General features: G+C 43.8%; 1 protein-coding gene across 2 annotated transcripts in view; it reads right to left on the bottom strand.

The window, feature by feature from the left end:
- Positions 1 to 4,176: 4,176 nt before the first annotated feature.
- ephb2b (eph receptor B2b) overlaps positions 4,177 to 11,943 on the bottom strand; it is a 237,268-nt gene continuing 229,501 nt past the window's right edge. For both annotated transcript variants that reach the window (XM_084317592.1, XM_084317593.1), the window contains exons 14-16: positions 10,003 to 10,196; positions 8,855 to 9,010; positions 4,177 to 6,611 (exon numbers count right to left, since the gene is read on the bottom strand). In XM_084317592.1, the coding sequence (XP_084173718.1) occupies positions 6,503 to 6,611; positions 8,855 to 9,010; positions 10,003 to 10,196 (459 nt within the window). In that variant the 3' untranslated portion in view covers positions 4,177 to 6,502. The remainder of the gene's footprint in view (positions 6,612 to 8,854; positions 9,011 to 10,002; positions 10,197 to 11,943) is intronic.

Below are 11,943 nucleotides of genomic sequence, written 5' to 3'. Positions count from 1 at the left end.
CGACGTCCACCTCCCCATCCCCCTGCAACGTTTTACTGTTGTAAAACTAAAAGTTCAATGTTCTCTTCTTTGGGTGGGAAAGAAAATGAAATGTATAAAAGAGTTGCTTGGAAGGGGTGAATAACCTGGTGGGATATGCTAATAGGGCATTGGTGGGCCACCTTTCTACCTTCAACCTGAACCTCAGCGGATGTAAATTTACTAAAAATCTTACCAATGCAAAAATATAATTGATTCCAGCTTCTGCACAATGAAAGCCATTTATAGTTCTTCCAGCAGCCGTTCATTTCACCCTGGAGAAATGCGTCAGATTTTAAATAGGCAATGAAGGCATAGTAGCCATAGATTCATATATATATTTTAAATAAATAGAATAATCCTCACATTGTGCAAGAATAGATTTTAGGGGGAGAAAGAAAAAAAAGAAATGCCATCATTGGGTAAATCACACCAGATGAATTATACGTTTCTCATACATAACAGCACACGGGACTCCAGGGCTTGCAAAGCCTTCTCTTCATGGGTGAGGCTTTGGTGTATAGTACCAGTGAGCTACTCTGTTCTTTAAAAAGAGGTTAGAATCTCTTGAAATAAATGATAGAGGGAAAGTAACCACTTCCTCGTCTTCTCATTGCCCCCAGGGTCAACAGCAGGCACCGTCCACAAAGTGTTGTTTTTGTGCCTTTAAATTTCAAAAGAGGCATAAATACTTTACATAGTGCTCTCAGCTTACCGGGGGTTTTACTGACAAACACACTACACATAATCAAAATGTTTTTTTGTTTTTCCCCAACTCAATCCCTTAGCAGAAATAGCAAGACAAATGTAACCTTTTAGCAAGACAAATCTAACCTTTCAAGTGGAATTTAACAAAAGTAAAGTATTCTCTTTATAGCAACAGAACGGCCTTCGACGATATATCTATGCAGCATATACCGACGACGAATAGGACCTGGCTTGCACTATCGTGTGTCGGTTAGTCAGTCTAATCTCATTACACCTTTCTTATTCTATGTGAATGAACATCTGAGAGATAATAATTGAAGGATAATAACTTGATTAGTAAACTACACTTTTAAGTTTCAGCACTATTCTTTAGCCAAGCGTCTAAATTAACTGTGAATGGAGAAAGGCTTGGTCACTCATTGTGTCTTGAGCACACACCTTGTAAAGCCTTGTACAGTAACTGTTAAACGGTAAAGTAAATGCAAGAAGCAAAATTAAATTGAAGTGTAAAGTAAATGCAAATGTTTTTTTCTTTCTTTTCTAATGGTGGAATATCAATTGTACCATGTTAAGACATACCGATGCAGACTACCGGTGCCCAATGACATAACACTGATGTGCCGTTAAATATTTAAAGTGTTGTGAAATATAGAAGAGGAAAAATCTGAGTCTCTTTTCAAAAGTAGGCTAAATGGCATGCAGGGCTTGAGTGGCGTGTGGGTCAGCGAATCGCTTCTAACTCGCTTTCAACTGTCGGCTCACGGGCGAACAGCACTTGCGATTCGCCTCTTCCCCGTTTCATATGTTATTAAGTTTCCCTTTGAAATATTCATGCTGAACGTGCTGAACTGTAGATGAACAAACCCGAAGGGAAGAGTGGCGTACAGTAGCAGGGGTATAAGAAGAAAAAAAATCGTACACTACTACTGGCCCTGCTGCAGACTCTGGGCCGCTAACGGTCTGCTGTGATAGCAAGAAACAAACAGAGATTTACACTCCTTTCCTTTTCACACCTTCTCTACGGATGGTTGAGGTACCGGCTCTCAGCGCGGAGAGATCTAACACCGGAGAGACCAAACTAAGTGCTGCAAAATGTCAGCATAGACAGCTTAACACCCTGACGATACATGTGAATATGATAAGTGTCTTGTGTGTCGAAGCACCTTTTTTCTCTTACACACAGTATAGGAGCTCCACTGCCTGCAAGGGAAGTACAGATAACATAGAACTAACATACAGTATCTGCTGCCTTTCAGCTGCAACCAGCAGCTCTATAGGTATATTCTCCTCTCTCTAGCGGCCACAGGTTTTCGCCCTAGGAGGCTGAAATTCGGCATGGAGGTCAAGTGTGTGTATTTGTGTTCATGAGAATTGGCTAAAAGGGGGGCGTGGCAATGGGAGTGGCCTATCACACAAAGGTTGCCGCTATTGCAAATTCCCACTTGTTCGACATGACAGCAAACAACTGCAGTGGAGATCAGGGAAGCATCAGAAAGGTAGCTGAGAAGCACATAGGAATAGAGAGGGGGAATCGATATTTGGACATGGAGTGCCTGTGTTCAGGGTGTGGTTCTCCCTGCTGGGCCTGCACACATCTGACCCATGGATCACAGCTGGGCATCCGTGTCTGGTTTTTAGTCTGGAGAGGGTGGGCTCTTAGTCTGGAGTGAGCTCTCTGGTTCGTAGTCTGGAGAGGGCTCTGGTTCTTAGTCTGGAGTGAGCTCTCTGGTTCGTAGTCTGGAGAGGGCTCTGGTTCTTAGTCTGGAGAGGGCTCTGGTTCTTAGTCTGGAGAGGGCTCTGGTTCGTAGTCTGGAGAGGGCTCTGGTTCTTAGTCTGGAGAGGGCTCTGGTTCTTAGTCTGGAGAGGGCTCTGGTTCTTAGTCTGGAGAGGGCTCTGGTTCTTAGTCTGGAGAGGGCTCTGGTTCTTAGTCTGGAGAGGGCTATGGTTCCTAGTCTGGAGAGGGCTCTGGTTCCTAGTCTGGAGAGGGCTCTGGTTCCTAGTCTGGAGAGGGCTCTGGTTCTTAATCTGGAGAGGGCTCTGGTTCTTAGTCTGGAGAGGGCTAGGTTCTTAATCTGGAGAGGGCTCTGGTTCTTAGTCTGGAGAGGGCTCTGGTTCTTAGTCTGGAGAGGGCTCTGGTTCCTAGTCTGGAGAGGGCTCTGGTTCCTAGTCTGGAGAGGGCTCTGGTTCTTAGTCTGGAGAGGGCTCTGGTTCCTAGTCTGGAGAGGGCTCTGGTTCCTAGTCTGGAGAGGGCTCTGGTTCTTAATCTGGAGAGGGCTCTGGTTCTTAGTCTGGAGAGGGCTAGGTTCTTAATCTGGAGAGGGCTCTGGTTCTTAGTCTGGAGAGGGCTCTGGTTCCTAGTCTGGAGAGGGCTCTGGTTCTTAATCTGGAGAGGGCTCTGGTTCTTAGTCTGGAGAGGGCTAGGTTCTTAATCTGGAGAGGGCTCTGGTTCCTAGTCTGGAGAGGGCTCTGGTTCTTAGTCTGGAGAGGGCTCTGGTTCCTAGTCTGGAGAGGGCTCTGGTTCCTAGTCTGGAGAGGGCTCTGGTTCTTAGTCTGGAGAGGGCTCTGGTTCCTAGTCTGGAGAGGGCTCTGGTTCTTAGTCTGGAGAGGGCTCTGGTTCCTAGTCTGGAGAGGGCTCTGGTTCTTAATCTGGAGAGGGCTCTGGTTCTTAGTCTGGAGAGGGCTAGGTTCTTAATCTGGAGAGGGCTCTGGTTCATAGTCTGGAGAGGGCTCTGGTTCTTAGTCTGGAGAGGGCTCTGGTTCTTAGTCTGGAGAGGGCTAGGTTCTTAGTCTGGAGAGGGCTCTGGTTCGTAGTCTGGAGAGGGCTAAATTCTTAATCTGGAGAGGGCTCTGGTTCTTGGTCTGGAGAGGGCTCTGGTTCTTAGTCTGGAGAGGGCTCTGGTTCTTAGTCTGGAGAGGGCTCTGGTTCTTAGTCTGGAGAGGGCTCTGGTTCTTAGTCTGGAGAGGGCTCTGGTTCTTAGTCTGGAGAGGGCTCTGGTTCTTAGTCTGGAGAGGGCTCTGGTTCTTAGTCTGGAGAGGGCTCTCTGGCTCTGTCTCATTGGCTCATCCCAGTGGGACCTATGCAGCGCTGAGCTGATATCCTTTCTATTGGCTGGGTTTGTAAACACCATGATTCACCATGTCCAGTGAATCAATGGGTGAAATGAGGTTGGAGAGGACCAACTCTCTCCTCTTTCCGCTCCTCTAATCCCTTCCCAACCCAGTCTGTTTTCACCCCCCTCCCCTCCCCTCCCACCCCCCCCCCCCATTACAAACCTCATACTGTACATAAACCACATTGTTGCCCACGACAACACAAACAATGATTGACAATTCTCCATTCATCAGTTTTTTTTTCTTTCACAGAAAACCATACAATAAATGCAAATATATTGTCTATAAAATTAAAACAGAAACTTGGCACAGGGAAATCCTCCCTGTTTATCTACATGGTTTTGTGCACCGACATGATTAATTTACTGAAAACAAAAAATAAAATAAAATAAAATGGAGAAGCCAGAGATTTCTGGGAGTCCAAAGATGTCTAGTCCGTTAAGATTTGACTTCAATCATTTGACTCAGTGCAGAAGCCCCCATATAAAAAAAAAACAATATGTATAATAATAATAATAATAATAATAATAATTCAATAGCAATAATCTTAATAATATAATACATTGCATTAAAAAAAAAAAAAGCAATAACTGCCTGATTGTGAAAAGTCTATTCGTGTCTATGTGAAATTACCATGTAGGGTATCAAAACTTCAAATACTTCAATGTAAAATGTATTTTCAAAAGGACAAAAAAATAGAAAATCTGGAAGAAAAACAATGGATATAATGTTAAGCAACATTACATTCTGTAAAGTGTGTCAAATCCAAGCTCTTTCAGACGAGAGTTCCGGTAATTGTAGCAAATCAAAGCACTACGAAATCAATCATTTACTCAGCATGCTGTCAAATAATAGCTCCACAGCTTTGTGCACAGTTAGTACAGTTTACACACACAAAACCACACACACACAAATGAACGCAAACCCATCACACACACGCACACGAGCAGGCACACGTGCACGCACACACGCACGCACACACACGCACACATACACATACATGCGATGTAGAGTTGAAAGCATGAGGGGAAATGCAAAGATGTGACCAGTGACCAAACATACTGTAGGTGCACTCAGGGTCCTTCTATGTATAATGTAGGTGCAGTCAGGGTCCATCTATGTAAACAGTCCAGGGAGAGACACTCTGTTTTCTATACGTCCATTGGAGGAAGTACGTTTACTGTGATTTATTACACCGATTCTTCAAAATCCACAACTAACATTTCTTTGCAAAATAAGGAAAAAGAAAACAATAGTATCATCAACAAATACAAATCCTCATCCTTCAGTTTTTAACTGAACAGTCGGGGTTGTAGCAGTTAACTATGACAGCTCATAGTGTTGTGGCATGTAGTAGCAGTTAACTATGACAGCTCATAGTGTTGTGGCATGTCGTAGCAGTTAACTATGACAGCTCATAGTGTTGTGGCATGTCGTAGCAGTTAACTATGACAGCTCATAGTGTTGTGGCATGTCGTAGCAGTTAACTATGATGGCTCATAACATTGTGGCATGTCGTAGCAGTTAACTATGATGGCTCATAACATTGTGGCATGTCGTAGCAGTTAACTATGATGGCTCATAGTGTTGTGGCATGTCAAGTGCATCAGATATGTACAGGACCATGGCAAAGGGAGGGACTTCTATTTTGGCAGGTTGTGAAGTTTTCATTTGTCATTTTGTCTACAGCGAGAGGAAGCATGGTGAGAGGGAATCTTCAGCACAACATTTCACACAATAAAAGGAAATCACTTGCAATGTGGAAAGAAATATTTTTTTTTCATTATTGAAACTTGATTTGAATTTGTAAATAATCAAAGTCTGAATGAGTTTGTCCAATGTCCATGGCAGTTCATGCCAAAAGATGTCAATTTCATGGTTTTCACATGTATTTCTTTTATTTTCTTGAATTTCTTTTGCTACCACAAAAACGATGGGAGTGCAAGACAGGTCCCTCATCAGTCTCTTCTGCAGTGTGCCTTCAATCTAGGCAGCGGTCATTTGTTTCCTCAAGATGTCCTCAAAATGAAAAACGACCAAAAGAAAAATGTCGGAGCCTCCCGTACATTGCTCTTGTCTCTAAAATTGTCCATGTTTTCTTTTTCGCCCTTTTAAAGGGTAGCATTACTACTCAGTCCATCTAGTTTACAACATTATATCATCTATATATTTATATAGACTCCTTGCACTTTTTCTCCGCTTTTTTTCTTTTCTTTTTTCTTTAAAAAATTCTTTACAAAATTCTGGAAACGACAAACAAACCCCAAAAAAAAGTTCAACATCAAATGAAAACTTGGGTGGAAGATAGAAGTATAAAGGTGTTGCTGGTCAGTTCTTAACCTTCCCCGTTTCTCTGGTTCCTTCCTCGATGGCTGGCTATGGGGGCCACTGACATCTCATCATACAGGACAATGCCGTCCCACATCCCTCCAGAGCGATATCCCACGGCTTGAGGGGAGACTTTGGGGAGTGATGAGGGGAGAGAGAAAGAGAGTGGAAGAAGGGAACTCGAGGGGGGATTGAACCCTAGTCTGGTAGGAAGACCAGGTTTACACTGTCACACGCTAAAAACAACAATCCACTCTGTCCTCCGACACCCGCAGCTCCGCAGCCCAGCAAACACCACCCCACCCCCCTTTCCCCTCCTGCTCCACTCAGGGTCGGTTCAGACCTCCACCGACTGGATCTGGTTCATCTGCGCCCGCATCATTTGGACGCTGTTGAGAATCTTCTTCTGGTGGCCCGCTAACGTCACGCCCACTCTCAGAATGTCCCTGTGGTGAGAGACGAGAGACAGAGCGACGATGTTATCACGGGCGGGAGATGATTTATCTCACCGAGGCTATTATGCGCCAAGGTAAACAGCACAAGTTAGATCAAGGCCAAATGTCTCTGGTGAGAACAAATTCCTTTCAGTTCCAGACATGACCACTTATTCACTGTTCGTTGCACAGTTCTCTCTTATTCATGAGACATCGGAATCCCTGTCTCTTAAACCTCAAGTCTAAAGTAGCGATAAGTTATTGTTGGTCTAAATATTGCATCGTAAAGAATCAACGTGTACACAAGTGTCTTTGACTAGTGACATGCTAAAGACATGTAAACAAGACACGGGGTCTGTCTAATTTGGAAGAAAAAAGACGCAGCATGTCTCTTAATCTAAATCAGTGGTTCTCAAACTACGGGTAGGTGACAGCTCATTGGCAAGGACAATTATAAATTATATATATTTTTTTTATGTTCTGGCAACATATTCTGGCAAAATATGCCTCGTTTTATAAATGTGTATTGATAACATAGTGCTGTAATTCAATTATCTAATAAATATGCATGATCAAGTTCAACAACGTGTGCTTTTATTTTGATAATCCTTAATTCCACATTGAAATTACGCGATACATTAAGTGTGGGGTCCCCAAAAAAATCCTAAATAAAATGGGGTATGAAAAAGTTTGAGAGCCTGTGAGATAATAGGTGGCATTCTTAGCATCGTGATAAAAGTCTACCGAAAGTTAGGGATTTTTTTCTCTGAACATAACCAACCACTTATTCCATCCCAGTCCTTTTAACTCCAGTAAAAAAAAAACAAGAAAAAAGAGAAAGGCTGGCAAACACATGGCTTGGAATAAAGAGCTCTCTTATAGCTTGGAGCTATCGTGCCTCCCGCTTAGCCTTGCTGCTCCAGCGTTATGATCTGCTAATTACATGCAGTACAGCTGGAGTCAGGTTTACGACGAGTCAAAGGTGGAATCTTGGAAGCGTTCCAGGTGTTTGGTGTATATATATATATAAAACATATATATACAGTATATATACTGTGTGTGTGTTATTTATACTTCTATTTTGCAGTGTATATATATATATGGAAAATAGAAGTATAGATAACACACACAGTAGGCCTATATATTATATGTTTTATAAACAACAAAAAACTCAGTGCTGATTCTCTGATGATTCAAAGAAAATTAACCCATATACATCAGTTTTGTATAAAATATATTTGCAGTTTTAAAATCAATCCAAATCACTTGGAGTGTGAATGTGATATATCACCAGAAAGTATCTTCTACTGTACTATTTAACTATGAATGAAAAGCTGAAGCTTTTACTAGGATTTTATTTTAGAAATAAGTCTTGCTTTTCTTTTGGTGTGAAACGAAAACTGGTGGAGTCTACCTTTCTACCTGTGATTGATTATGGTGATGTGTTATATATGAATGCCTCTGCTCACTGTCTCCACATGCTGGATAGCGTGTATCATGGGGCTCTGAGATTTATTACAAACTGTGGATCTCGTACTCACCATTGTGTATTATATTCAAAAGTGAACTGGACTTCCTTATATGCACGTCGGCTCAGTCATTGGTATGTTTTGATTTACAAGGCCATTCTTGGTTTGGTTCCGATTTATTTATCATCTCTTTTAAAGTTGAATGGTGGAAATTACAATCTCCATTCGAAGGATTTTATGCACTTTGCTGTTCCATAACACTGATGAAGGAACAAGAGTTCCGAAACATGTTTGTTTCCACTTCAGGCTGCTATTAAATACTTGAACCTGAGAGTGCTGGTCCAGCTTCCCTGCTTCTTTTTATATATGCACTTTGCTGTTCCCAATGTCCGAACAGAAATGGGAAAGAACGTTTTTAGGTTTTCCGCACCTACTACGTGGAACAATCTCCAGTCCGATCTGAAGATCCAAAGCTTGGTAACACTACGGTAAATGTATTTAAGGCTATGGTGAAGCCTATTGTAACCACGTTTTCTGTGTGCATATATTTTGTTTGACCATTTTGTAACGTTGCTTTTGTCTGTAGTGTCTATGTGTGTATGTTGAAACTTTGTGTTGCTTCTGTTTCTTGGCCAGGTCTCCCTTGTAAAAGAGATCCTGGATCTCAATTGGGACAAACCTGGTTAAATAAAGGCAAAAAAATATGAAATATGAAATATATATATAATATATATATGAAAGAGCCCACCTCAATCATTTCTATCAGAAGGAAGAACCTGTACTTACTCCATAGTCATCTGGGACACCACATCAAAGGTGTTGAAGTCAGCATTGGCAAAGTTGTCTTTGTACTGCCCCATTTTAATGGCGTCCAGCCACTCATCCACGGTGCTGAAGCTGGAGAAGTCTGGGACGCTGCGGTCCAGGAGCGGGAGGTGGACACTGGAAAGGACAAAATGAAAAAAAACACCCATCATAAATGTATTGGAGGGGGGGGGACACAACACTCAGCGCTGACTCTCTGTCTGTGATTCAAATATGAAATATTAAAATAGATTTTCAAATAAAGGGCCAAGGCAAGGACCGAAAGAGAATCGCTCTGGCTTTATCCTTGGACCCGATATTTTCCAAATTGATTTCTCATAAAATGTACTTTTCCAAATGAAGTGATAGGGTTTTCGAGTGAGCCAATATAGCCACTCAGTGTCTGTGGAAAGAAATATGTCCCTCCGCTCGCCACCACAAATGTAAGTACAGACTGGGGTGGGGGGGGGGGGGGGGGGGGGGGGGGGTGAGGGTGGGTAAATGGAAATCAAGAGTCTCTGACTCTCAAAAGGAAACTAACACCCAGAGTAGAAATACCCCCAAAATGTTTTGTTTAGAAAATTGTACAACTGCTTCAATTTGGGATTCGCCTAAAGCGTACATGGGAAGGATTTGATCTATCAAACCAAATGGCTTTCATTTACATAACCGCCCGGCGCCAGGAGAAACAAGAGACACTGTGTTTTCTGCAGAAGTGAACTGCACTACGGAGGGCACTGCGCTGAGAGCACGCAGGTCCTGTTGTTAGAGAGGGCTCTCCTCGCGACACAATCACATGGGAGGAGATCCTTTTAGATTTTGTATCTGCATCAACGGGAAATAGCGGCAAACCTACACGCACGCACGCACGAACACACACACACACACACACGCACGCACGCATGCACGCACACACACAAGCAAAATAACATACTTATTTAATCTGTGAATTTTATAACAGCAAACACTGCAACCCACCTGACAGAGACTAACATGATAATGCATCACTCATCCTCTAAAAGCAATGGATGCATTATTTTCAATGCTTTTTCTTTCTTTCTGGTGGGGTTTTTTGGTCAGGTGCTCAGCTCCACAATGCTGCTCTACTGTGTTCTTTTCGTCATACTCACCCCGAAGACAGCGGGGTCATGGCCTTCAGGCTGTTGGGGTTGCGGATCATCTTGTCCAGGTTGTTGACAATCTGGCTGAACTTAGGCCGGTTGTTGCGGTCCTTCTGCCAGCAGTCCAGCATGAGCTGATGCAGGGCGCTGGGGCAGTCCATGGGCGGAGGCAGCCGGTAGTCCTGCTCTATGGCGTTGATCACCTGCAGGGGGAGACACAGATCTCTAAGGGTTGCTAGCAGGCTCTACGAGGAGAGAGAGAGTACAGTCCAATTGGAAAGCATCTTCTCAGACTGTATCAATCATCTCGTAAACAATCTAGTCTTTCGAAGAGTTCTCAGATTGCACGCTACAGTCTTGTATGTGTATAGTGAGAACTGCTGCATGTTCATCGAGAAGAGGTCCACGTTTTGAGATCAACTCTGGTGCTGATGTCAGTCAGATGTCTTCTCTGTTCTGTTTTAACAACTGTTGTCTCTAGCCAGATCATCTGAGTCGCTCTCTTTCTCTCACCATGGTACCGAGGCAACTGCTTTATTCATTACCAAGGGTCACTGCCAGAGGGAAAGAGAGGGCAAGCAGCCAACCGGTATGTAAGCTGCCTAAACACACATACATAGAAAATGCATACCGACGTATCATTTAGCACATGTTACTACATTAATACTCTATTCGGGGAAATGACTGCCACAATTTAATGATTTGACTTGGCCGTGTTAGACGTACCCAGCTGATCCCCTAATAAGTGCTGCAAAACACTTAAATCAGTCTTATGCCAATACTTCCCACCTCCATTAACACCCTGCCAGCACTGACCTCATCTCTGCCTGGCATTGCTGTGCCTTCCCAAAGTATTTAATGTTCAGACTATAAAAATAGATGGGCCTGGTTCCGACTTGTGAGTGCCCCATCTGTGTTGTTGGTGTGGGTTGGGGCCACACAGAGGTGATGCGTGGCTAACAGAGGTGATGTGGCTAACAGAGGTGATGATGGCTAACAGAGGTGATGCGTGGCTAACAGAGGTGATGCATGGCTAACTGAGGTGATGTGGCTAACAGAGGTGATGCGTGGCTAACAGAGGTGATGTGGCTAACAGAGGTGATGATGGCTAACAGAGGTGATGCGTGGCTAACAGAGGTGATGCATGGCTAACTGAGGTGATGTGGCTAACAGAGGTGATGCGTGGCTAACAGAGGTGATGCGTGGCTAACAGAGGTGATGTGGCTAACAGAGGTGATGTGGCTAACAGAGGTGATGCATGGCTAACCGAGGTGATGCATAGCTAACAGAGGTGATGCATGGCTAACACAGGTGATGCATGGCTAACAGAGGTGATGCATGGCTAACACAGGTGATGCATGGCTAACAGAGGTGATGCATGGCTAACAGAGGTGATGCATGGCTAACAGAGGTGATGCGTGGCTAACAGAGGTGACGCATGGCTAACTGAGGTGATGCATAGCTAACAGAGGTGATGCATGGCTAACAGAGGTGATGCATGGCTAACAAAGGTGATGCATAGCTAACAGAGGTGATGCATGGCTAACCGAGGTGATGCATGGCTAACTGAGGTGATGCGTGGCTAACAGAGGTGATGCGTGGCTAACTGAGGTGATGCATGGCTAACAGAGGTGATGCATGGCTAACTGAGGTGATGCATGGCTAACTGAGGTGATGCATGGCTAACAGAGGTGATGCATGGCTAACAGAGGTGATGCATGGCTAACTGAGGTGATGCGTGGCTAACTGAGGTGATGCATGGCTAACAGAGGTGATGCATGGCTAACTGAGGTGATGCATGGCTAACTGAGGTGATGCGTGGCTAACAGAGGTGATGCATGGATAACGGAGGTGATGCATGGATAACGGAGGTGATGCATGGCTAACAGAGGTGATGCATGGCTAACTGAGTTGATGCATGGCTAACTGAGGGGAACAGCGTCGAGGATT

The sequence above is a fragment of the Notolepis coatsorum genome (genome assembly GCF_963971535.1).
Source record: "Notolepis coatsorum genome assembly, chromosome: 6".
Taxonomy (NCBI): domain Eukaryota; kingdom Metazoa; phylum Chordata; class Actinopteri; order Aulopiformes; family Paralepididae; genus Notolepis; species Notolepis coatsorum.
Note: the sequence above shows the minus strand (reverse complement) of the source record. Positions and strands in the feature narration are given on the sequence as shown.